The sequence below is a fragment of the Aphelocoma coerulescens genome, chromosome 2, assembly GCF_041296385.1.
Source record: "Aphelocoma coerulescens isolate FSJ_1873_10779 chromosome 2, UR_Acoe_1.0, whole genome shotgun sequence".
Classification (NCBI taxonomy): Eukaryota; Metazoa; Chordata; class Aves; order Passeriformes; family Corvidae; genus Aphelocoma; species Aphelocoma coerulescens.
In genome coordinates, this window is record NC_091015.1 from 57,354,084 (window position 1) to 57,381,137 (window position 27,054).

Here is a 27,054-nt window from a genome sequence, read left to right on the forward strand (position 1 = left end):
CTAAAACCAGAAGTTGTTCTTCCATGTTTACTATGATTCATGCAACGCTTGGGCTTAGAGACACAGACTTGTTCCAAAGGCTCAAAATAAGGTAGGTTTCTCCCTTCCATCCTTCATCATGTGGAAGTGGACCCTGTCCATCCCCTGTGCTGGTGGGGATGGGGCTCACAGAAGGCCCACATCCCTTTGAAAGATGCTTTTTCAAATGGTTCATAGATGTCTATGTGGGAAGGCTGCTGAGCCAGGGCCAATGCCAGACTTGCCTTTCTTGGGACAACTAGCTTGACAGCAAATATTTAACAGAGCAAATGCTTTGCAAGGGCCTGAAAAGTTTTTCCTGGCAGGAACAGAGTGGGACTCGTTGGGTGTAAAATGAGGATGGCTGGTGAGAAAGGTGCTGGAACCTGCCCAGACAGAGAAGGACCAGCAGCAGAAGAGGTGAGTGACACCTCTCAGGGAGGCACAAAGAACAACCATTTTTTGCAGTGCGGTTTGCAATACTGTAGGGGCATGCAGGAAGGCCAGACTCCAAGGTTTTGGAGACTGCTGCCAGCAACTGAACTGGCTTGAAATGAAGAGTGGCTGGAAAGACAGTGGCTGAAACGAAGAGTGGCTGGCTCAGTTGGCATAGGGTGGATAGTCTGGAAAGAGCCCAGAGGTCTGCTTTGTAATTGTGCCCATGCACCTGCAGTGCTGCCTTGGAAGAGAGCAAGGGGTGGGATGTGCTGCTGTGGCCACCCCGACTGGCCCTGCTGGGGAGAGAGGGCTACATGGAACAAACAACACGCATTGAAGGGTTTGCTTCAGTACCACTGCTGCACTGTTTCGGTTAAACATTGAATTTTACCTACGGCTATGTCTCATTCTTTCCTGTTTGTGATGCAAAGCTGAAACAACTCTCTCGGTCTCTCAGTTTTGTGTTGTCAGCCTCTGACCCCATCAGCAGGCAAACTGCTGGTAGCATAGTAATTATCCAGACGTTGATTTACTTCATTCTAACGAAGGTGGATTTAGGCGTGCTTCTCACAGTGTGCATGTGTGACTGATTAGCACTTTTTAAGGCCTCCTGGCTTCCTCTCCTTCAGGCATCCCAGGAGAAGTTATTCCTTATTTTCAATATCTCATTATTGTGAGGCACCTGGGTCAAAGCAGTATGATTTACATGATGTTCTGACAATGTTTTCAGGCTGCTACTTTGTACATGGCATGCAGTCCTCTCTTTGCCTGATGAACGACGTGCACTTCAGTGAGCATCTAGACTCTGCTCAAGGTATTGCATTATTTCTAGTTCAGCTGCTGCAACTCTGGCTTTCTACATTATTTACGTTGTCTAAAACAGATAAAACTTCTAGACTTTGTCCATCTAGCTGCCTGTCTCTGTACTTACTGGGCACCATCCACCACAGTAACTTGGTGCTGAGCACAGTAAGATAAGGAAAAATTCAGTCATGACAGATTTTTTAAGGGCATGTACTCTTGCAGTTGGGTTGATGTTAATGAATGCAAGATACACGTATGTATTTACACATGCATGTGTTGCTTTTATGTGCATGAATAAAATAAGAAATTAATTTAATCTTATTTGATTGAGCAAATGACATTAATGTAGGCAAGTTCTGTGAGGAGTTTCTTGGGCCACTCAGGAGATGGATGTACATGCTGACCTGCAGCAGTCCTACTAAAGTTTTTCAGGGCCTCTTTTGTATCAACCCTGCCAAGTGTTCATTCTCTAGGCACATAACCATTTTCTATATAAAGGATGGTTTTAAAAATAACTCTCATGTACCTCTTAGATCCAGATGCTCTTTTTAGCCGTGGAAAACTCAACATTGTGGTGACACATATTCCCACTGGGGAAAATATTTATTCTCCTTGCTTTGCAAAATGTAGTGTGCAAAATATGGATGATAATTTGGGACCACATTTATTATGAAATGGCTCAAATATGAAATGAAACACTTGTGTTAGTCTGATCCTATTTGTAGTAGAGCAAAGTACAGAAGGAGTATGCATGGGAATATCATTTGCACTCTTCCCTCCTTTTATTTTATGTGTGTTATTTAGGAAGCCACCCTTACCCACCAGCCAGTAAAGGAAATTCTATAGATAGAAAAAGGGAGAAAAATGCACCTCTTTTCTTATTTCTAATAGTAATCATGACCAATAACTTCAGAGGTACTGTAAAAAATATGAGATATATGGCAGTCAGATGTTATCTGGTACAGATATATAACTAGATCAGACAAATTACATCATAGGTTTTTGGGAGAACAGTAACATTGATTAACCTTTTGCGAGATAATGATCTTTAGTCCCTGTGGCATTCAAGGATTCTTTTTTCCTTTGGATTTAAATGGGATAAGATTGAGATGGCATACTCCATTTATTCAGCATCCTTTATGGAAAGAAAGATGTCTTTTAAATGCTCAATAAATCAGACTTGTCTGCACATATTTAAAGTAAATGAGTTGGGTTCATTTTACAAAGACATCTGTCTAGTTCCATTTTAGAAAACCTACATGGTCTCCAGTGGCTTCTTTAGAAAGTTGCAGCTCTTCCAAATCTCCCATGTCACTTTCTGCTGACCCTGTGCAGGTTCCTCTGATGGCACCGAGTGCTATATCCAGTCAACTGAATCTCAACAAATAATTAGAGAAAAGGCCTGTAAGCAATTCTAAAGGTATCCAGTGTTTGTAGGCATAAGTGTGGTAGTTCCTCTGGGGCAGTGAATCCATAGCTGAATAGTGTTGTGCTGCAGCACTCATCTGCAGATGGAGTGACTGAGTCAAAATGGCCTGGTGTAGAAAGAGGTCATAGCAAACTGAGATACTGTGTTATTTACTGATGGGAGAAGATCATGATTCAGGCAGCTCATTCTCAGTTCACATTGGTCAACTGTTCCTAGCACTTATGAAAATGTTCTAGAGCCAGTTTTATGCTGTGATGAGATGTTGAATGGGTAAAACTACTTTCTGATATGCCTGAAACAAATGTTCAGGGTGGCCCCACCACACAACTTCCCTCTGAGTTACATGTTACATGTTACATATATTGCAGGAATACTTTAGAAATGGTTTGCTAAATGTGGCAAATGCAAGTGCTGTAAATTTTAAATGGAAATGCTCAGTAGCAGCTATTGCTGATGGGTTTAGTGAATGTTCTTCAAAGTGGGTAACTGAAGATTCCATAGTCTGATGCAAGAAAGCTAAGACACATACACTTCTATTCTCCTTCCAACTATCACATAGTCTTTATTGAGCAGAATATTAAATTAAATCTGAGCAGCATTTATCTCCTAAAATTCAATTTTTCTGAGCATATGTCAGATAAAATCCATTCCATCTTCTGTCTGATTTTTAACTGCTTGCTAACACAGTACCTACTGCAAACTGCATATGGTAGTAGAAAAAGTGATGAGATACTTGTCTGGATTCAGAGTAAGGCATCCAAAATAAATTTGAGTAAAATGACCTTAATTTAGCAAAGTACTTCAGCTTTAAGCATGGAAATAGCCAATGAATCACATGCTTAAAGTAAGACTCACGTATGATATGTGCTTCTTGCTAAATTAGGCATAAATTACATCTACATATTGAACAGCAGCAAAAGCCCAGTAAAAAGACATAACCAACCAACCAAAACCACAAAGAAAAGATAAACATGAAAGCTTTGGTTCAGAAGCAATGGTTCCTCAGATATAATGCAGTCCACATAAGGCCTGTTTTGTTTTTACTCAGTCACTTTATTATTTATTGCTCAGTATCAAAAGGAATCAAACTGACATTGATTAAAGGCCATTGTGATTTGTAGGTAATATTCATATAATTCTTTGAATAGTATGATGCACATTGTAGGAATAAATCAAAGTCATAGAAGACTGAAAAAGGGGGAATCACAGTATGATGCAATCATGTAAACAGTAGCACATATGTATAGATTAAAATAGATTTTCTTTTGTCCACTTGACAGGCCTGATCAAAGATAGGAAATACTTTAATTGTAATAAACACTTGAGTTTTTCCTTTGAGCGGGTGAATATATTAAAAAAATAATCCTATAAAGCAGAGTGGATTAATACGTCTCTACTGCTTTTCCTCCTGATCCTTAAGTCTTATCAGAATCCTCTCCCACTGAGTTTATTGGTTACTTAGGAAAATGAGCTGAGCAAATGTTGTTTGAAGTGGAAAAAAAGCCTGCTGATATTCCCACAGAAAATATGAAATCAGATACTTTTGATCAGCCAGGAATTTGTCAATAATTGGTATGGACCAGTTACATTACAAAGGGCCATGTTTCAGGAGCTGACAGCCCTGCAACTTCTTCTGCAATTAAATCATACATAAGAGCTGCAAAACATATCTTTAAGAGGCTGAAGACCAATCTGCTCTGAGAACTTCTGGTCAAGGGTAGAGTTCCCCTGGATTTTATAAGGCTTTGAGCAAGATCAGCTATTCAAATAGGGCAACTCAGCTACTGAGACCTGGACTATGCAACACAGATTCCAACTGCCTCAATATATGGGAAAAGGACCAGTAACTGCTTTTTTAGAAAGAGCATCATCTTTGCAAAGGCCTATACTAGCCTGGCATGCAGTATCAGGATTTAGGACACCAATTTGTGGTTAATCACAGAAAAGACAGGCATTCAGTTTCAAGCTAGTCAAAGAAGGCATGAATTCAGCAGGGAGCTTTAGGATAGGGCTTAATCTCTACGTCATAATACATGCTAAGCTGTTTAAGTGTATTTGGTGCAATTACATCCAATTAAATACTTGGAAATTAGGTTCCCTGTCTTCAAATATCATAGGGTTCCTGCTCTACAGCAGAACTGGCACTGACTGACTTGTGTAATTTGGTCAAGACCCACAGGTCTTACAGACTGCTCCCCAGTACCAAAAGGTTCCTATGCCTGAAACACGTTTGAAGATGGGGGCTTATATGGACAAAACAGGGATGTCTGCACAGTCTCACTAGCATAGAAAAGACTCAGGGGATGACCATGGTGGTTTATGCCAAGGAAGAATTTATGTTGGTGTATTTACTGCTGAATCTGCAAAACTTCTGTTTAGCAAATAGAGAAGGGAGCTTTGGTGTGTGAACACACCACAAAGACACTCAGTGCCTTTCTGTCAGAAGTTCTGCGTTTTGATAATTACAGACTTCAGTCCTGTGTGCAGCCTAATGTCCTTTCCTAACATTTTCAGTCTTCCAGTGGGTTAGATAACTGTTTTATTTTTTATAAATAGGATTAATATATAAAATGTTTTAAGTGCAATAAACACAGAAAAATATAAAATGTTTCGAGCTTGTGGCTGTCTCCCAGCACTTTGCCCATTTTCTGTATCACCAGATAAAGGTGAAGGAAACAGAGAGCGATGCTTCCAACCAGGCTTGTGAATCCAAGGACCAGCTATTTTTGTGACCTATGAGAGCAGCCAACACACACCCAACATACGCTGAGAGCTTTTGTTCATATACAGAGAAAACAAAGGACACACACGTTCGCTACTCTTTCCTATGGGAAGATTGCACAGAAAGAGAAAGTTGCCAGCTTCCAGGGCACAGTGCATTTCTTGAACTGACATTCACACGGTGTATCCAAACTGATTTGTTATGAGACTAAACACCAGGACTAAACGCTTAAACTTGGTTGGTATTGGGGACAAAACTGTAGAACCACAGCCACACTTTACTACAAGCATTGGACTGTAGTACAAGGACAGTTTGAACTGTATTTTCCCCCCTCCCCCAAAACACACACTTCAAACAAGAAAGCAGTCCAACAGTTTTCTAAGACACAAGAACAGGACGCGAGTTTAGTCCTTCAGAACGAGCTGTCTGTCTCCATCAGGGCTGTAGCAGCCATCTTGCACCAGAGATCAGCCCACGCTTTTTCCCCCCCCTTACCTTATTCCTGTTAGTATCCAAGGACCTCTCATTTCCCTGGTGTTTTCTGACTACGTTTTCTTTCAAACATTCAACTTTTCTTATTTTTAGTGTTGCTGTGGCAGTCTAAATGTCTTTTTCTTCTTGTTGTTGCAGTTTTGTCACTATTTCCCTGAACATCTGCAAGACAGCCCATCTGGGTTGACACAGTGTGAGATGAGCAGACAGGCATTGCCAACAAAGGGCTCCTACTGCAGTGAGTGGGCTGTTGGAATCAGATGTTTTCTAAGACATCTATGGGAACAAAGCCTTTCTTCTTCCCGCTGTATACTTTGATAAAGCCATCGTGTTCCTTTTCAGAAGTCACACAAATCTGAATACAAAAAAGATATGAAAATGTTAAACTCTTTGCCATGATCAAAGAGACAAATTATTCCAGGGTATTTATCAGGTAGGTTAGACATCCCGCTAGTTATTTCTGTAAGTAGAACAATCCCTGTTGGACTCTCACTACTTTGATAAGAATCTCAAACTCATATATTTAGAGAGTTACCTTTTCCCTGTCTCCCTGAAGTGCCACATATACATGAGAGACATTAAAATTGTGAAGAACTTTGTGGTGGATAAAAGATTTTGAAACTTGAATTATGACTTCAGCCTACTGTAATGATCATGCTTTAGTTTGTTTATGAGAGGAATGAGTATTTCAGATCATGAGCTATCTGACTCCCTCAATACCTGGTGGCAAAAAGTAATTGTGTGTCACTTGCAGCGGCTGACCTGAATGCAGGCATATTCTCTTTTGCATGTTAAAGGCCTCGTCACTTCTCAGATGGGCAGAGGATTATGTTATTTACTCAGCCCTTGCACCTACAGGTGCCTGTTTTGGATACCAAAATGTGTGACCTGAATCCAGCTCTGTGAGCATGTTTCCATAACACCTACTCCACAGGGAAGCAGTTGTGAAATCATGTGGTCTTTATAATAGCACAAATATTACATTGTGGTAAAGGTTTGCATTTCCTCATGACCTTTGTGATTTCAGGCATTTCTGCTTTAAGGCCCTTCTTGAAACATCTGGTAATGGCCGAACCATTTGAAAGCATAGTGGCACAGGCACTTTAGACTGGGCACAGCACCACACCAAATAAAGAATTGTTTTCAAATGTCTGTGCCAAAGAACTATATATTTCCTACTAGTCAAACAAGGTTAAAATATAGCTGGAAAACTGACAGTCCTATTGAGACCACTCCACAATCTGATTTCTCATGATGTCAGTGCCAGCCCTCGATCTAACACTCATCTCTGTCTGATAAGTATTTGCAATGTTTATTTACAATAATTCAGAGGATATGAAATGAACAAAAATATCTCCAAAGTGTTCTTGGATAAATCCATTTCAGCATGACTATTATGGGTGACACCTAAATACCACATCTAAATTCTGGGCCAGCTTGTCCTGTTGTTGCATACATAAAATTTATTAGCAACACTAGTGTTGCCAGAGGGAAATGAAATGTCATAAGAAGGAGGTGAAGCTGCTTCATATTTGCCACCTCCAGTATTTGGAAATAGGGAGGTGGATCTCTTTACCTGCAAACAAAGTTTTGGAAAGTAAATGGACTCATTAATTTTCTTACTTAACCTGCGTACTCAACACTAACTGAATTGGATCCCTGGGGCAGAATGACTGAGCACACCAACAGGGCTGACATGCAATTAGAAAGAATAATGTATTGTTGTTTGGACTAAACCACATGGAAAGTGTGGGACCGGTCTAGAATTGATGCTGTCTAGTTTAGGTTCTGTTGCAAAACAGCCCAACTCATTTATGTCATGAATCCCCAGCACAGCATCTGCTTCCTCTGCAGTCACATCACCATTCAAAACAGAGAGGTGCAAAGCACATGGACATGGAACGGTGTTTCTAGCTACTGCTCCATGTTGGTCTCTGTCTGAGAAAGACACAATGAGAAAAGAAAGCCTGCAAAGGAGCACAAGGCTAAGGATGGCCAAGTATGGAAGACTAGCCAAGAGTGGGAAAGAGCACTAGATGAAAAGCTCCACTTCTCAGTTGATTCCTACTGCCGTGTGCCTTTGCACCTTCTCCTGCATCTAGACCTGGCTGGTTAATAAGAATGATTCCTATTAACACCACTGTGTTTTTCTCTTAACTGAAGATGTCTGCAAGATATCTAGCTTTTTGATAGGATCCCAAGAATAATCACATCTCCAGCAGGTCTACATTGCTCACTAACCCTGATGCATTTTTTTGCTTAACCTCTCTGGTGCTGTGCAGAACATATTGGAAGAATGGAGTGCTTTTCCCTGTTGTCTCATATTGTCAGCAGAATGATTTGTGGACAAAAGAAAAATACTGAGTTTTCTGAAAACTGTGTTTCTTTGTTTTTGGAGTGAAAAATAGGGCAGATTTCTTCTTTTTTCAGTGGTGTGGGGTATTATTATTTTTTTTTCTGTTGATGGTTTGAGTGCTCCTTGCATATCAATGAGAGTGCTTTGCTACAGCAATACATTTAGATTTTCACTGGGCATGAGGAGTACAATGCCTTTATGTAAGAACTCTCACTCTACATACCAATACATAGGTCTGAATTCTCCCAAATTCCAGCTGAAATTCTCTCATACTAAGACACGAAGCCTTTCATGTGCCAGATCCCAGATGGCAGAGTTTTTTCCCACTACTTTCCAAGGAAGGGGAGGGTTCAGGGGCAGAGTAAGCTTGGCCACAATATGCCACACTTTCATAATCCTGTGTGACTCAGGAGGTCTCCTGGGTCTGTGACAGCTGCTGGAACTTTGCAAAGCCCTGGAGCTGCTCCAAATTCTGCAGTTTTCAGAGCAGACTGAATAAAACACCATCTATGGCCACTTTTGCTCTCATCCCTTTATGAATGCTGCCAAGGATATCAACCAAAAGTTGTAGCCTGGGGATTTGGCTCTTGAATTTCTTACATGGGTGTAAATCCAGAGTAATCCCAGATGAGGGCATGGTAGCATCCAGAGTTTTGGATCCCACCCAATGAATCAGCTGTTGTTGAGGATCAGCCCTGATGAGAGATGGCAAAGATGATGGTTGTGAAGGCACGAGGTGCCACACGTACTGACAGGTGGTCATTGTTTTCTGTATAAAGTTGGAAACTGCTTAAAATGGCAGCTACTCAGGCTGGCATGTTTTGTGGGGCAGGCCACTGGCCTGACTAGAAAACTGAGCCAGAGCAGCCACTCTCCAGTGAATTTGGTAGGAACACAAAGGGGGAGAGTTGGGTTTTTCCCCCTGCATTCTGGCTCAAGAGATTAGTAGTGGAGTAAGCCACAGGATAAGAAACCACAATTCAGGCGGTTTCTCACTCAACAAGTTATCTTCAGAACTATCTGAAAGTGGGATCTAATATTTTAAAGTTACTTCCCCATTCTTTCGTCTCATTTTCTTTAAAAAATACTCAAAACACTAAAAACAGAACAAACAAATGTTCAGATTGTGGCTGTTGTCTGAACTTGTCAACATCTTCCCTGAGAATTTTTTATCTGTCAGTCAGCCCTGAAGCAGGTGGGGGAGATGAGCAATTAGGAAATTGTCCTTCAAGCTGTATGGTCATTAATACTTTCCTGTTCTTCTAAGTCCGGTGCTTTGAATTTGGGCTGAAGTGGCCAGTTCTCTTTTTCTGGGAGTAATTTTGAACTTGCTGTAACTTTTTGCAGCTGTCTTCTTTCCTCCACATAATTAACCTATCTGTCAGCCACAGACTGGTTCTGATGAAACAGGGCCTTGGTTATGAGGGCAGTACAGTTTCAAGAGCTGTCCTGGAGCCCGCAGACAGTGCCAGGTCAAGAGGTCTGCAAGTTCAAGTCTTCTGTTTGCAAGAATGACAGCACAGGGACACTGTGAGCTTCTACATCTGCTGCTGCCAGTGCACTGAAGTCCTTGCCTGTGTGAGCCTTGTGGATGGAAATGATAAGCAGTTCAGTTTCCATACCCATTCATTTATAGTGAAAACGGTGATGAACGGTTTTATGTCAGTTGTTTCACTGGCTTTTGGACCAAGAACACCGGTTTGTTTTACCTATGTCACTTAGGGTTTTAAAGAAGACCTGGACTGAAGTGCATGCATAATGATCTGTGCCCTTGTTTTGGACTCTTGCAAATTTTGTGTGCTACTCAGCATCCCTGAATGAATGGGGACACCAATCCTTTCTCAGTAAGACTGATGTCAATGGAAATCAGACATAGCTGGAGAAAGACCCTGTTCCTTTTCAGCCTGGCTGTGAAGTGCAGCACTTTGAGCTGGGGAGCACATGAAGAACTGCAACATCACTTTCAGTGCTGAGTTTGCCTTTTAAGTGATTTAATTTGAATGCGTAAGTCACTGTGATGAAACTGATTTTCAAAGGCAGCTGAGTCATGCTCTTAGAAGCTCAGCTTCTTTTACAGTATCCCAAAAAATATGGGGACATAAAGTAACTCCTAGAAGATGAGGTGAAAGGCCAGGTAGCAAAAAAGCATCCAGGCTAATCAGAAAACCTGAGAGACGTGGATTTCTGAGTCTGCAGACCTGTTCTCCAATCCTGCCTTATTAAGCCTAGCCTTGTGGATATGTGACATTTATAAAACACCCATCATGAAATGGATCTGTTGCACTGACTTTTATGTAAACTCACAGTGCATATCTGGATGAGGCAAAGGGTTCCTGATTCCCAGTTTGTTACAAATGCCACAGTTTGGGCATTTCTGTTGCCCATGATCACTTGTGCAATTTAAAATCAATTGTGTTTAATTACAAAAAGCCCATCTCTAAAGTAATTTGTATTAGTGTGACTGTAGATGTCAGATGCAGCCAGGAAAGGGTGTGAGTAGCTATTTTTTTCAAAGTAAAAGCAGACATTCAAACAGCAGATTATTCTGACTTCTTTAAAAGTGATGAACAAATACCTTAAAGACATTTTAAGAGATGCTTTTCTAACTATTGATGATGTATTAGATATTGTGATTTTTTTTCTTTTGTGAACAGAGGTCAAATCAGAGCCTGCTGTCATGCAAAGAAGTATTTGTATAATGTATGGTAATGAATTTGGGTAGTCTAGGGCAGAAGTTACAGGCTGGAGAAAATGTTATATATACAACAAATGTTATATATACTATATATATATATATATATATATATATACAAGTAAAATCAATCAGAGTTGGAAATTATGCAGTTCATATTGTTTTTGAGACAGCTTAAAAGTGTGGAAGGCTACAGAAACTGGCGGGGTTTGGTTTCCTTATTGATAATCTTGCTTTACTTATGTGAAGGACTATGCCTGCTTACCCCCTACAGATCCCTGATTGAGCCCTGTGGTGCCCAGTCATCTTCTGAATTGGTTTTAAGACACAAAAATCTGTCAGTGAACCCTAAACTCCAAGATGTTGGTGTCTCTGAAGCAGTACACTTTTTCTCCTCCAGGCTGGGTTTCATATTGCATAGTGAAATTTGCAAGGGATCCTTTGTGAAGACTAGCTCATGCACATTGCTCAAGATGGGTGAACAAATTGTGTGGTTATTCTTCAGCCCTCTCCTTGAATATTGGCTTTGCCAAAAAGGTTTGCATGAAGCTGAAACTCCAAATGGTATTTCCAAGGCATGAAACTGCCAAACGATTCCAGAAAAATCTCACTCACTGTGCCTCAAACTTTGAAAATATCTCTGCTTGCCTAAAACGGCTTTTCTTCGGGTAGTCATGTGGCTTTGTTGGTTAATGTATTGCCTCTTGCCTTACGAGAGTAGACTCACTCTCTACCCGGAAAAATTCACATAGGGCATTATGGGGACAGAGACCTGAAGGATAAACCATGGAAGGTATCAAGCAAAATAAAGAAAATTCATATTATTGTCACTGGATAAGTTTTTCTGTTAGTATATCATCCTTGTCTTCGTTGTCAGAATGGTTCTGTACTCTTGTTAGATTGCACAGAAAGTGACTCAGTGAAGTGACTTTGCCATACTACCGTCAGAGGAATTTGTTAGACCAGTTAATGAGTTTTTCTAGCTAAAGAGAGATTTGACGGGAATTAGTAGTGATGAATAATCTCCCCTTCTTGCTAATCTGGAAGAAGTCAGTGCTTTGCACATAGTAGATACATTGCACTCACAGCACTCTGAACACTGTGCCCAGAGACAGGTAAAATGGCTGATGACATCCCACAGAAATTCCCAATAGAACAAAGACAAACAAAAATTCTGCCAAAGTTTTCCCACAACTCCCATTCAGATGACTTTTTTGTTTCATGCCTTCCCCGATTGCACCTCTCTTTCTGCTTCACATGGAAAACAATGGAGAACTAAAGGACGGAAAATAAGAGAAATGGCTGAAGAAAGAAGAAAGGAAATTTGACTTTGGAAAGATAAATTTTTAAAGTAAAAAATTCCCAATAATAATTAAAATGTTTTTCACAGCAAGAGTTTTTCCACAGTGAAGGCAGAGTTGTTCTCTTATAAGAAAAATACAAAAAATTATGCCCTATATGGAGGGACAGCAGGAAGCAGATGAATGCCCATGGCCTCACTGTGGCCATCCCACCTGGAAATTACCCAAAATGGCCTTCAAGCTACTTAAATGTTCCCCTTTTGCATAATTAGTGTGAGAGTGGGGAAGGGTCTGTTTGCTGTGCTACTTTCCTCTCATGTCTCTGCATTCATGTGTTTGTGCAGTCTGGTCTCTGCCCCCTGTTTCACAACAAATATTTATTTCTTTCTTCCACTGTAGCCTCTCCCACCTCAAACGAGCACCCGACAGCATTCATATTCGCCTCAGCATTTCTGCGGGCTTGAGATAGAGATGAAAAAGTTTTCTAAAAAAAAAGGAGATATTAGAGAGACAGGCTAGATTCATCCCTTTCTTTACCTCCTGTCTTCCCAGAGATGATGAGGCACCCCTGACTATGAGATCCCTTTGTGAGGTTATTATGAAATAGGGACAAGAGGAAGGTCCTTGTGTTTAGATGAAGCTGCCAGACCTGCCCACTTGGAAACTGTGGTTTTGTGAGAATTGAGGCAAGAAAATGGGCTCTCCCTGCTTGCAGCAGTAGCCACGCTGACAGAAATGATCTGGTATGCCCACTAATGAGAAGTGACGCAGATCTTGACCATTCCCTCATGCTGGCATGCCATATTCCAACACTACCATTTCCTACCTTTGCCCTTGTGTATTGCTTATTTTAGAACACAAAGCCTCCAAAGGCTCTTGTTCTGCTTTGGTAATATTTCTTTTGTCTGTGTGCACAGACAGAAAAAAATTAAAAGAGATGTTGGGTTAAAAGAATGTAAGAACTTTCTTTCTAGCAGCTGCAGGGCTGCCCAATGTACTGTGTGTATAGGGCCAGCTAAAATATATTCTGGTCACTGTTTTTGTGTGCCTTCCTTAAAAACTGTGTGCGTGCACCCAAGGATTGTTAGCACTTGTATGTTTTGCTATGCCACAAATCAGCAGCAGCAAAGCTGTAAGTTAATCTTATCCTCCAATGGAGTGAAGTGTTAAAGAAGTTCTGCATGGAAAAATCCATGGCCCAGAAGTCAGTGGCTGTCCAGGTGCTGTAAGGCAAACCCTTTCTGGTGATATGACACAGTTGTCACAGGAAAGGAAAGACCTAATGATGTGGAAGAACATTAGGCCTCACAAGATGCAGTGAGAAAAATCTACCTTTTTACTGCATCCAGGTGTCAGAGAACTCAAGCTGTGCATCACCCTTAGTATGTCATCCTCCTATTTACATGAGCTTATGCCACAAATCTGTCCCTTAATGCATGTTTTGAGTCTTAGCTTGTGCCTAGTGAACCCACCTGAAGGACACAAAGTAGAAGGAGCTGCTCTAAATACACCAGGGTGAATGGACCCTGCAAGTCCTCATTGTATGTGGTGTTCTTTAGCTCACAGGAGCACTTATAGTTTAGGATATAATATGGCCTGTAGAGAGGGTATGGAAGTGGTGGCACAAAAAGTTAAGGATTAAATATACCTTGCAACTGGCGAAGAAGAGTTACATTTAGGATTTACAGCTTTGTGTGATGCTGTCTTAACTCTGTTCCTGTTGAAGCAAAAACAACGGGCTGTGTTTAGATCTTTAGGTAAGTTAAGGTCTGAGGAGGGAGCCAGTGTCTTTTATTAGATTAGCTCTAATAGTGAGGAGAAAACCAGATCATTTTTCAGGCACACAAGGTCTACTGCTAAGACTCTGTGTTCATCGCTTTTGAAGTCAGGACGAGAGTGTGAAATATGTAAATTATCACTATGAATGTCTGTGACACTGAAAATTCAGGCTATGTTAGGAATTGAGTATGTGTTTGCACAAGGCAACCACTGCTCTTAACTGTCTACTAGACACTGTTGCCATACAAATAATAAATCTTGCAAAATTGCAGTGAAAAAATCTGCCGGTCCTCATCTTGCACAATTTTCCCTCCAGTTATTGGTAAGACTGCTGGATGCTCTAGTCCAGTGAGGGTCCAGCACAGAGGATCTTACCTGGTTCTCTTTCAGAGTTATCTGTCCCTGTTCCTTGCAGCCAATGAATGTCCTGATACACCTGTAAATCTTCTCATTTTGTTGCACTCTCTGAACAAAGTTAGCAGGAAAAAATCCAATTCTGTCATCAATTCTCCCCTGTGAAGAAAACATATTGATAGTAAAAGATTGCTAACTGTAGCAGCTTTAATACAAATTCAGTATTGAAAACAAGATATTTTTCCATGTGGAAAGAAAACAGATAGAAAATGACTAGCACATACCTTCCACCAGTCTTCATTAGAGTCTTCCAGAAGAGTGATCATATCCCCTGGCCTGTAATTAGAAAAGGAATAATATGTAAGTTGACTCTTAATTGTCATGTTGAATCAGCTTCCAAAATTCCCTTCTAATAGGAAGGCAGTCCTTCCATGGTTATTTTGTCTGAGCATTCATGGCAGGTAGGCTCAATAAGGTGGCAAGGTGTACTTCAGTCACACATGGTAATGTAGAAAGAGAGCCTCTGTGTCTTGGGGCTAGATCTTTATTTTGAGGCAACATCTGTGAACTGGAAGTTTTGCTTCTTGTTTATTAAGAGGCTGTTTAAAATACAGTCCCTACTTGTTAAAGGCATTATGGCTTGGCTTTAAGACATTTCACACTGTTGGGACACACTACTTCATCATCTGTGTTTTCAAGCTGTGATTGCAGAAGGAAGGCAGCAGGAAAATATTTTACTGACAAAGGCAATTAGTCAGCAGGGATATAATTCTGCCCAAGAATGTATTTTTGATTTGAATGGGACATATTTACCTTTATAATGTGTGGTGCTGGGTTGTAATTGCCAAGTATCAGCATCCAGCTGACTAGTTCCAAAGCAGACCTAGGAGGATAATTTGACTGGAAACACTAATAGCAAAATTTGCTAAGCTGATTTTGTGCAGGTAGTTGAACAGTTATTTGACCTTTTTCCCCCCACTGGTGGCACTTCATCAACATTCCTATGTAATTATTATAGTGGTATGTTGTAGAAAGTAAGTGGGAGACCATTTCCAAAGGGATTAACTCCAGAAAGGTCTGTCTATTTGATAACAGACATTTCTTGGACCTTAATAAAATTAATTGTTGACCCCTATTTATTCAGCTTTCCCTGTTAGGTTCACTGTAGTGTTGAGGTATCAGCAGAAGAGCCTGAAAACACATCTGGAGCATATGATGTATAACAGGTCTAATTTAACATGCTCCTTAAGAGCATGCATAGAAAATGTGGCTCTTTCTAGGACATCATTGGAGCCCTTAGACTGAAAGGAAAACCACTTTCAACAAAAAGGATTAAGAGAGCCTTGTCCCCCAGTAGTCTTCAGCCTGGTTGTTAGAAAAATAACCCAGAAAATATAAATTCATTTGGCTGTCAGAGAAAGATGTCAACTGAACCTAAAGTCTCTCCCTGTCACTTGTCTGAGCACTGAGAACTGTAGATTGAAGACCTGCTGATTTTGCTGATTTTTTTTCTAGGAGAGAGCTGATATTGATGTCTTTAATCTCCAAAAAGATTCAAAATATAAATCCAAGCTGGACCTGTTATTCTTGCTGCCTAGATTTAGGCTACTAGTCCACTTGGTTCTTTCTACTGGTTGAAATCAGTCAGGTCTCATCTTTTCCTTCTGTAAATCACAACCCTGGATAAATTGTCTGCTCTAATTCAGTGATCTAGATTTGAGGAGGTGGCAAGATAGGTGCTCGTGTAGGTCCTTTCCAGCTGTTCTGTTGTGTTCTATTCTATTCATTGCAGTGTCTGAAACATGGGGTTGCTTGTCTTCAGGATTCTCTATTGTAATAATAGGCCATCTCTTAGAATAAGTGTATTACTGCAATGCCCTACTTTACTAATGCCAGAGCATTGGAAAATCTGACTGGCTCCTCCTGCTGTTAGGGAAGAAATCCAGGTTGTGGTAAATTCGAATTTCAGCTGAAATCAGGGCTACACATCTCCACTGCAGTAATCTGACATGGTATCCTCTCAGAGATGAGCCGGGAACTGCAGAAATCTGCCCTAATTCTTCCTCTCAGCTCAGGTCCTTCCCCTGCTATTTGCCTTTGTTATGATGGAGCTGATCAATGCCTGGCTGGTTACCAGCTCAGGTTCCCAGGACAGTACTTGTCAGTCTTGACAACACTGCTCTGCAGAACCCACCTCCAGCACCTCAGCTATGTTAAATGGGAACTCCTGCAACTGAGCTGAATCCTGCCTAGCTCTGCAGTAACAAAACAACATTACCAGCTATTGGGTATCCCTCATGGAACAGTGTTAACACGTACATTACTGAATTTCTGACCATGGGATGACAAACAGTGGTGCTGTGGCTGAGTAATGCCAGTTTAAAACCTAGCTGGTATCCCTGGAAAGAGCCTGGTATCCCCTGAAACAGCACATTTCAGACCACAGGCTGCTTTTTCCCCTAAAATGAGGGACAGGAGAATTTTGAAGGATGATGTATTCTCTGGATTTCTGTGTCTGGATGAGGATGGTAGTCCAGTTCAGGCTTGTCTGAGAGGTGTTCTATTTAATAGAAGAAATGTGCAAGATGGAATACACTCCTAAAGAGCAGGATGCAAAATGGAATCCCTCAAGCAGAATAGCTGGCAAGTTGCACTAAAGGTTACTATATACTGTGGTTATTTCCTAAGGAGCTGACATTCCTAAAATAATGATCAGGAAATGCCAGCAAAGCAGAATGATAGGAGAACTTTTAATTTCTTAATTGCACCCTTTAGTTCCAGAGCAGTGAGAAGGCACAGCTGGGAACAGGAAAAAATACTTTCAGTGTTGCAGATGCAACAAGAGGAGAGGAGCATTTCTCTGGCAATTCCCTAAATTTTGTGGCACATACATGATTATTTTGATAGAGAGGATGCCTTGAAGATAGCTGACATTTCACAGTAAGAACGCTAGAAAGACCATTCAAAATGTGAGTAGCATGAGCAAAATAATTTCAGTGAAAGAAAAGCTGTCATTTTCCTTCAGCAGGCTTGGATTAAACCTTGTAATGAATCCAAGCAACTGATGCAGAACGGAGGAAGTAAGTGCTAAAAATAGCAATTAACAAGGTTATTTTGCAAAACTCTCATGTGAAAACACTGCCATCCAGCAGCTGGACATCATTCTCTTTTTTCAGACATAATTGAATAAGAGGGAGGATCAAACAGGACTGGTAAATCTTTTAGCAATAGCATGAGACCTGGTGGAGAATTCCTAGCTGAAAACTTCTGATTGAAAAACAAAGCAACTGAAAGCCAGAACATTTTATAGCTGAAAGCCATCTTGCTCCTAAAGTGATATAAGTGTTTTTGAAACTTTCAATCTATTGTATCCTTGCCAAAAGAATTGGTCATCAGTTTTTTTTAACTGTGAGAATATCTTTTGATCTATAAGTGGTTACTTCTATAAAAATGTGTATTGAAAGTGTCAGAAGAAACCCTCCCTTCCCCAAAGTCATATATAACCATATGACCATCAGTGCAAATGGGTCAAATCAACTAAAAAATATTTTGGGGTTTACCTCATCTCCAAGTCTTCATTTTCTTGTGGTACAAATTTGTACAAGGCAACATAGGTGTTCATTTGTAACGTGCTTTTATAAAATGGTCCCTTTAAGAAAAAAGAGAAAGAGAAAATTTAAGTATCTGCTCTGTAAAGGAATTTGGTTCGCTTTGTTAGAGACAGAGGAACCAGAACCTGATCTTACAATAAATTAGCCAGAATTATCTCACTGTTTCACAGCTTGGAGGACTGTGGCCCAGGTACATTGCAGGCCATTAAGGCAGTAACTATCTTAATTTAGAAATAAGATTATTTGAACTCCAAGATCAAATTCCAGGCTTCCAAAGAACACAAGCAGAAATTTGCATAGGCTGGTCTTTGGGATGAGGTATTAAAAATGAGTCTGCCTTTTCTCTCTCTGTGGTATGTATGGCTCTTATGAGCCCAGTAGTGTATTATTGGTATTATATAAGGTGTCTAGTCTACAGTCTTCATTACAGATGGAGTTAGAATTGTACAGTGCACAGGTCCAAATTCAGAGCAGGAGAATCACTTTCTTAAAGTGACTTTAATGTGTGAAAGCTTTTTGTGCTGGGTTTTCAACAGAGAAGACTGGCTACTGTTTCTCCTTGCTTTTTCCACTATTAATCTGGGGGAAAAAAAGAAAAAGCAGCTAAAACAAACACTAAATAATTTTCCAAATGAAGTCTGTGATTTTTGCATTACAGCAGTTTTATTGTAATTACTTGGCCTGCACACTGGATCTTTTGTGTTCCCAAATCAATTTGCAATAAGCAGAAAAACATAAAAGTGACCACAAAGGATAAACCAAAAGCCATCTAGTACTGTATATTGTGCTCAGCTGTGGCCAGTGTCCCAGAAATGGTATAAGAACACAACAGTCAGGTATCAGTGGTCCAGCAGACCTACTCGAGGTCCTCAGCTAGCCATAAAAACAAGAATTTTACTTGACTTCCCATTACCATTGCATCTTCACAAAATGTATGCTCATACCGGGGAATGTATGCTTTTTGGTTCTTCTCCAAAGTGTTCTGTTCCATTTTCGGAGTATGTAAACACTGAAATAAACAAAACACATGACATTTTAGGAGTAGTTAAAGACTCTTCACCTTAACAGGATCCCCTTGATTTTGTTGATCTCTTCCCTTTCTCCCTTATTTTCTTTGATTCCTTGTGGTCTCCTCTGAACCCTTCCACACCCAACAAAACCACATATGCCTTTGGCACGTGACACAATCTCTGTCCTCAAGAATTTAAAAGTGTAACAAATAAACCCTTTTGATCAGATGAATATACACAAGTACAGCACTACAAACAGAACTTAGCTACTAGAAGTGTGTTACTATTTAAAGTCCAGCTATTTAAAATGTGTTTTTCTCACATTGAGTGCTGTATTTTCATGTTTAGGATAAGCAGTATTTCCATGTTAAAGCACCTGAAAAAGCTGATGATCATATACGAGCAATACTGGGGAAGTTTGTATGCAAAACCCCTTCCTTCCCCTCTTCAACCTCTATCTCTAAGCGTTTGATAGCCTTCTTTGGTCCCTTTCTCCGATAGTCCATGCCTGGTGTGCACTGGATACACTGCTTCTCTCTCTGAATTTACAGGAGGTACCTGAATTGCTTTTAAATCAGGATGGGTAAACTCAGACACAAGCCTGTAGATGTCAAAATTTGTTTTTAAGTTACTAAATCAGAAACTCATGGAATAAGACAACAGTCACAGCACCTAACACACCTGATAGATAACCAGTTACCTGCTATTGTAATTCATTCATGAGCTGACTGACACCTGTCCTCAGTTATCTCCCTAGAAAAAACACAGTGGCTTTATCATTTTGACTGAATTCCCCCTTCACATTTTAAGAATTGCCCAGTGTTTTTTGCTTCTGGGTAAAGTCTGAATATGATTTTAATAGCTGGAGTCTTTGAGCAGCTAGAACCATCAGTGTCTTCTCCTACCATTTACCTCAATAGGTGTTTTGAGCAGAAGCTGAACTTTGTAATGTCTAACAATTTGGAAATCTCCAAAGTGGTAGTATCAGGCTGACTGGGGGCATTTTCTTTTTGTTTCTCTGTCATACAGTTACATGCATTCAGGGGAAAAAGTATCCAGGGAACACCAAACTGCTGAATTTTGCTCCTCTGCTCTTTCACTCGCTCATCCTTTCTTTTATTAACACGTATTTCTGGGACTAGTCTACATGGTAGCTGACAACCTAACAGAGTCTGTGGAGAAGCTTTTTGAGGGAAATAGTAAGGTTCTTTGATAGTAGAGAGTTGTACGTGGATATTGAAAAACAAGACAGTGTTCTTGTAACAGATAAAAGACAAGTGAAATGGCAGCCACAATATGCATGAGAAAGATTTTGTGCAAAGTGACAGGCATTCATGGGCACACACATCTTCTCTGACAAAATAGAAGATAATCTTGTAGTCATAAAGTTCAATGTGTGAATGTGAAGGGAGCATGTGAGCTGATACCTGCCACATTTAACCTGAAAATGTCACAAGCTGTGTCTGGCTGTCCTGACTGCAGTGGACCTGGGGCCTCAATACACTCCTCACCAGCTCCTGTTGCAGAGGGACTCTGACCCTGCAGACCGTCAGATGTACCAGAAGGAAAAACTTAGAAATAAACCTAATTTCCTTTATCATTAATGCAGGGGTGTATATATATGTCTAGCATTGGTATGAAGGGGTTTAAAGTGCTGCTATTACGGCTTGGCAGTGTTTAAGTCCTACGCAAATCACTATGCTTTGTTTTTCATGTCCAGAGGAAAAGGAGTTAGAAGGCAAATTGAAGACATTCTGGTGAATACTGAGTTGGGTAATTAGGAATCTTTTGCACTTGCAAAAAGTCATTCACCAGATGAAGTAAATGTACTTCAGCATCATGTCTGGAGTAATTCCTGTTCGGTGACAGAAAATAAAGCAAGTTACTAATGTACAGCCTCATGAACTGTGGAGCTGACCCAGCACGCGTGGATGGAGCTGAACTGTACCCTTGTATGGCTGAGAAGTGCTCACCAAAACCGGGTTTACAGGGAGGACATCCCATATTTGACTCAAGGGGAAAGTGCTCAAATCATTGTTGATAACAGGCTCATAGATGTCACCTAAAGTACATTTTGGCTTTTGGGACTTCCGTTACAGATGGCAATTCACAGCAGTGAAAGAGTGTAACTGGCTTAGAGGAGGCTGAAGGGCTGGAAATTAGGTATGCCATCTCACAGTTGTAAACTGGGAAGCTTTGCTTCATAGGATTTACACCAGGGCCTGAATGAAAGTGTCTCCCCTTGAAGCTGTTGTCATAGGAGTTCTACACGGGCAATTACATGGCCACATGTGCTGGGTCCTTTCACCCTTCTGCAGGCTGTCTTTTCTGCTGTTGCCCTTTACTGAATAGCATCAGACATACATTTTCCTAAATACTTATTTGCTGAGGACAGTATTTTAATAGGAAAAAACCCAAAGAACACAAACCCAACTGGAAAGGACCTGAGTCATCAAGGCATTAATGTGGAACCTCCTGATAAAAAGGCAGTGGACAACTGAGGAGAAAGGAGTCATGAGTCACTCTAACAATATTTTGAATGTACTTTGTTAAATTTTTAATCTATGTTCAGTTCATGGTCTCTGGATGTTAATAGGAAGCACTTGAATCTGAAAGCCATAGAGGTATGTCATTCATATCTCCACACAACAGAAATCCATCTACTTTCATATTTGTTTGTCCTAGCAGCAGCAGACAAAAAAAAAAAAGGTAAAAACCAGGGATTTTTACACTTTGAAAAGGATTTTACCATTTCCATAGCTTGTGCAAACAGTGCAGGCAGTTTATTAAAAATCTACCAAGAGGAAATTTTTGGAGTGACTGATGCATAATTTATAGCCTGAACCTCTGAAGGATGGATTGTAAAAAAGCCAGTGCTGATCAAAGGAATCGTTAATGTGCCGCAGAAGTTATTTGGTGGTTTGACACATGCTGAGTTTTTAAACTAATCTCTTTAAGTAAGTTCCTTGAATGCCTTTCTGTGCATTCAGTGAATACAGATCTCAGAGAAAAAAAGTTTCTTTGAGTTTCAGAAATGAAACTATTGACTTCCAAAGAAATAAAAACTTATCTGAACACTCAAACAGGGTTGATTTAATCTCAGGTGGGCGGGATTAAACAATGTGGTACAGACTGAATTTTCTTTAACCAGGTCAGGTCAACTTGCACTTGCAAGACAGAAAACCTAACAAAATTTTCAGGAGAAATCAGATAACATGGATGAGATGTTCACAAAATGAGAGGAAGGAAATGACTGAACACAGTGAGGAGAGGTGATAGGACCAAGAGGGGAGGAAAGCAATAAGGAGTTAGCATAATATGTAAACAGAGAGCTGAAGCTGGCATTTCACCTACATGAATTGGTAGCAGTACGTAAGGAGCACGGGGGGGTGGCACGAAGAAGATAGGTATGCTCAGTGTGGTTTGTTTTTGTTCTGTATATCTTGTGAGATTCAGCAAAGGAGATTTCAAGTGCTGCTAGAGAAGCTGCTCTGATGGTTTGGGCCTGAAGTTGTGCTTAGCAATAATATTTTTGTTTATGACTTCCTCCACCATGACTGAATTCAAGAACAGGGTAACAAACACCAGCTCTTAGTGGCTGAGATTTCATTACTAAGATCTCGATGCTATGATGGTTTTCAAATCTCATCATGCCAATGCTGTAAGAGACATTACTTTTGTACTGCAAATCAAACAAAGGAATTGGGCCATTAACATTACTGGGCACATACTACAGTTGTATTGAGAAGTTGCAATTACAATCAAAATTCATTGTGTTGTATATTTTACAGACACACAGATCTTTTATGATTTGTTTTCTCTCCCAAAGAGATTATTATATACAAAATCATGCAGAAAAATCAAACATATGGAAAAGAAAGAAAGTATTACTTTTGTTCCACTTTGCCAATGTGGAAGTGAAACATGTTAAGTCTAGAGTTACAATCATGAAGTAAAGACAGGAGATAGGGAATGGACCTGAATCTTGTGCAGTGGCGGCTCTGAACACACCAAATTAAGAAAAGTGGTGGCTTCAATTTCATCTGAATGGCAAAAAGCATTCCCCAGATTCTTGCACCAACTCACCTCCTGCTTTGAAAACCAGAATGGCTGCTAAAACATGGACATGCCATAACCCCCCATGTGAAACAGGCAGTACACAGGCCTTTACACCTGAAGGTGCTGTTTTGGCTCGGCATCACTCACCACTGTTGCTGCGTTTCCTGCTCATGTCAAGGCTGCCTGCAGAACTATTGCCTTCCTCCGGAACTTCTACCAGGTCAGCTGTCTGCAGGGACAGAAACAGCAAATGAGATGGGATAAGCCAGAAAAAGGGAGTGATGAAGTGAAATAAAACTACAGCAAGGGTCTTTGGGAAATGCGGTACTTGAGTGGCGTCAGAGCAGAGCAGAGTCAGCCTAATGGGATGGAAGGAAACATTGGGTCTGGTGATGCACAGGACATACCTACTGCACAGTGAGCAGAGAAAGCCCAGAAAAAACCACCAGACCAAGTTTACAGTCTGGAGCACAAAAGATTTCTGCAGTATAAAATAAAGTGAAAGTTAAGGAAAAAAGGATTATGCTAAGCAATGTGGTTCTCTGTACAAAACAGAGGGGGCATGAGGGAATTTGCAGGTTCTGCAGGTATACTAAATAGCTATCTACCAAGGAGACTGAACATTAGTTGAAACTACTGACTTTTAATATATTAGTCCTGAATACATTATTCAGTAAGATAACTGTAATGTAAGGATCATTTTCATTTTGTTAAAAAGCTGTAAAAGAAAGAGCTGGAGTGCAATGGAGTTGATGAAGTGAATCTTTAAATATCTGTCCTCACTTTCTTTTTAAACAGTCATCTGGCCAGTATGGTTAGGGAAATTGAAACCTAAGTGTTGCTTTTAGAATTAGTATGATTTCTTCTTTGTACCATATTAATGTCAATCATGATTAGGGACCCAGTGTTCTAGGGTATAGGAAAACGTGGGATGACATAATCTTAAGCCTCAGAAGTATATCCTGCATATGGCACCAGATTCCTTGGCTGGGTAGTCAGCTTCTCCTTGTATAGCCCAACAGGAATGAGGAGCTGCTACAACAACTCTGTGTGAGTCTGACCTTAGCAAAACTTCAGTTACTGAGCTCTCTACATTTTTGATAATGAGAAAAAACCCAAAGATTGAACTCGAGTCAGGTGCTTTCTCTAATTTGAAGAACTGTGAATACTTACATTTCTCCTAAGCTTTATTTATTTCTAGTTATAACTAGTAATATCTAGTTAAATCTAGTTATTTCTAGATTTAAAATAATAAGAAGGATTTAATGTTATTGTATGGCACTTTACAATTGTACTGTACACATAGCTCGTTCTATTGCTTTGCAGAGCTTTGCCTACATCACAGGAACATTCACTGTTTTTGTTCAGGGAGCAGAATCTGAATTGCTTTACAGATTGTATACGTTGGGGTTTTTTTCCTTTTACAAGTATTGACAAAAAAGTTGTTTTTAGAAAGTACTTCCACAGTTTTATTTCTCCTATTTAGAACTTTCCTAGCTGCTTCTGCATCCAAGGAAACTAATGAACAAAGAGGTTGAAAGTAGATTTGTTCCATAGGTGTCTTGTGGCTATCTTGTTTCCCTTGCTATTTTAAGAACCCTCTACTTTGCTGCTCTGTTGCTCCTTGTTTTTAGACCCTGCCTTTTGCAGCAGGTCATGTTTGTCTTGCATCTTGCCCAAATAGTTCACCCGAGGATGAGAAGGTACTGCAGTAGCAAAGTTTACACAGAGACAATGTAGAGCATATCTATGGATTCTGGTTGCTGGGTGGAGAAGAGAAAGACTGGCTTTGTTGAAAAGAGTAAGTCCCAGCTATGTTTCAGCTCATTGCTACAACATATTCCTCAGTTTTCATAGACTAGCTTCGTTATTGCTGATTAGCAGTTAATGTCATTTTGTTAGGTTCTAGTGCATATGGGATGTGTTCTGACTGTCTCTTCAGTATGTACCTCATCCAAAACCTTCTGAGGTAACCTCAGTTACCCTTAATGATTTTTCACTCAAGGACTACATGACAAATGGTCTAATAGAAATGATAGAGGTGCAAAGGTGCTTTTGAGAGGAGCTGATCCACAAAAAGCTAACAAGAACTAGATTCACATTTACATCACCTCAAGTGCCTTTTTGTTTAAATGTGGGTTGCAAAAGCACAGTTTTGAAGCAAGCAGTAGGTAGTAAATCTGGAGCATATGGCCACTTTCTTTTATGGGAAATGCAGAATCCGGGCGGAAAAATCAGTGAGTACGTCCACACAGCTCAGTCGTGTTAAAAATACTTTGGCTAGTTTAGAGGAAGGTGGTTGTCTCTACTCTCTGCAGAGACATGAACTGTGTGCAGTATGGAAGCTTCATGGCTTCCTAGGCCAGTCACCTATGCTTTTCACCACCTTCAGCAGGAGCAGCTCTGCTGTGCTGACCTGGAGCAAATCCTTCAACAGCTTGCACACCACCTTCAAGGTGGAGTAGTATCCCAGGTGTCCCTGTGTCCCTGGTGTCCCTGGTTAGGTGATATGGCAGAACCTTGAAGCACATTCCATCTCCCAGGCCTGGGACACAGCATAGCCTCACAGCTGCATTGCTGCTTCTTCTTGGAGGGGAGCAGAGCAGCCCAGAAGTGAGGATCACTGGGGAAAGGCCTCAGTCCCTCTGAGTTACTAACTACACGTGCTTCTCAGGCCTCTGTGCCACATCCCTGTGGCAGTCACTGGTCAGTACCCACTCCCAGGTCACAAGTCAATTTTAAACCACCACGGCCCCATAATTTTGTTCAGGGTTGTGTCTAAGCTGTTTTTTATCCTTGTCTCAATCCACAGTCTTGTGCTGGCAAAATTTATGGTTTCTCAAGTCTGTTTATTCAATTCTATAATGTTTTCTATTTCCTGTATGCTGACACGTTATATTCTCTCTCAGCTTCAATACCCTGGAGAAATTCCTGTAATGAACTTGCATTCTTAAATTCTACACCCACACCTCACCTAGTTATGATCAGCTCCCTAGGGTAAACTGACACAGCATTAGTGATTTCTATGCTTGAGTTGTCATTTATAATTCAACATAAAATTTATTGATTTAGAAAGCAATAATTACATTTGTAGAAATTTTGTTTCAAAGGAAATTAAATAATTGAAAGAAATAAATGTAATAACAATGCGGCAGGTGGTAGAGTCACTTTGGGTTTTAAAAAAGAATGAGAATTAGCAAATTCCTTTTAAGACACAAATAGGGGTGGATAGAGGACATGTGCCTTAATAAATCCCTTGCAGATTTCACTTAGTTCTTGCTTAAATTAATTTGTCTTCTTTCCCATCTGACATGAATTGATGTCTGTTTAGAGTCCACCTGAGATTATAGGTCAGCCATGTGAGTGAGCATGCATTTAAATGCCAGAGAAATGTTGTACCAAACATACACAGATATTAGCATGACTTGATATTAAGCATATAAGTATTTGCTTTGAGATCTGGAGACCAAGTCTCATCATGTCTTTGTGCCTGGTGATTTTTATTCTGAGATGAGCGCAGAAGAGATTGTCAGATACTGTGGGTCTGATCTTTAGAGATGACAATCAGCTTTAGCCTCCAGTGGATTCAGGTGTGATTTTCTTTTTTTGTTTATTATGTTTTGGGGGTGGAGGAGGGGTGGAGTGGGGAGGATCTCTTGGGAATGGAAGAGAACCCCAAACATAGGCATAAGTGCCTGTTTATGAGAGGCTGAGAGGGTGGAAAATGTTCTTTCAACACCATGAAGGAGCTCCTGATCTCATGGATCCCAATACTGAGATAAATAACCATTTCTGTAAGGATGAAATTGGCAATTGTTACTGTTGAACAGGGTATGGATAGAGCAAATGCAGGACATAGCTTCCCTTTTTCTTCCCCACTTCTCCTGTCATGGTCCTGAAGAAAGTGACTTATGATTGGAGAGAGCGAATGACAAACATAGCATGAAGGTTAAAACATCCCTGTCTGCATACAACAACCTGAGCACACC

At 40.4% G+C, this 27,054-nt stretch overlaps 1 protein-coding gene and 1 long non-coding RNA gene across 3 annotated transcripts in view; one reads left to right on the top strand and one right to left on the bottom strand.

Annotated features, from left to right (window-relative positions):
* Positions 1-353: 353 nt before the first annotated feature.
* On the top strand, positions 354-6,129 carry LOC138106672 (uncharacterized). The gene is made up of 3 exons (XR_011149062.1): positions 354-438; positions 1,187-1,270; positions 6,042-6,129. It is a non-coding gene; the product is annotated as an uncharacterized lncRNA (long non-coding RNA).
* Positions 3,254-27,054, bottom strand: part of STAC (SH3 and cysteine rich domain) — a 71,284-nt gene continuing 47,483 nt past the window's right edge. For both annotated transcript variants that reach the window (XM_069007655.1, XM_069007656.1), the window contains exons 6-11: positions 23,213-23,294; positions 18,941-19,005; positions 17,946-18,034; positions 14,670-14,721; positions 14,407-14,544; positions 3,254-6,258 (exon numbers count right to left, since the gene is read on the bottom strand). In XM_069007655.1, coding sequence (XP_068863756.1) covers positions 6,160-6,258; positions 14,407-14,544; positions 14,670-14,721; positions 17,946-18,034; positions 18,941-19,005; positions 23,213-23,294 — 525 coding nt within the window. In that variant the 3' untranslated portion in view covers positions 3,254-6,159. The remainder of the gene's footprint in view (positions 6,259-14,406; positions 14,545-14,669; positions 14,722-17,945; positions 18,035-18,940; positions 19,006-23,212; positions 23,295-27,054) is intronic.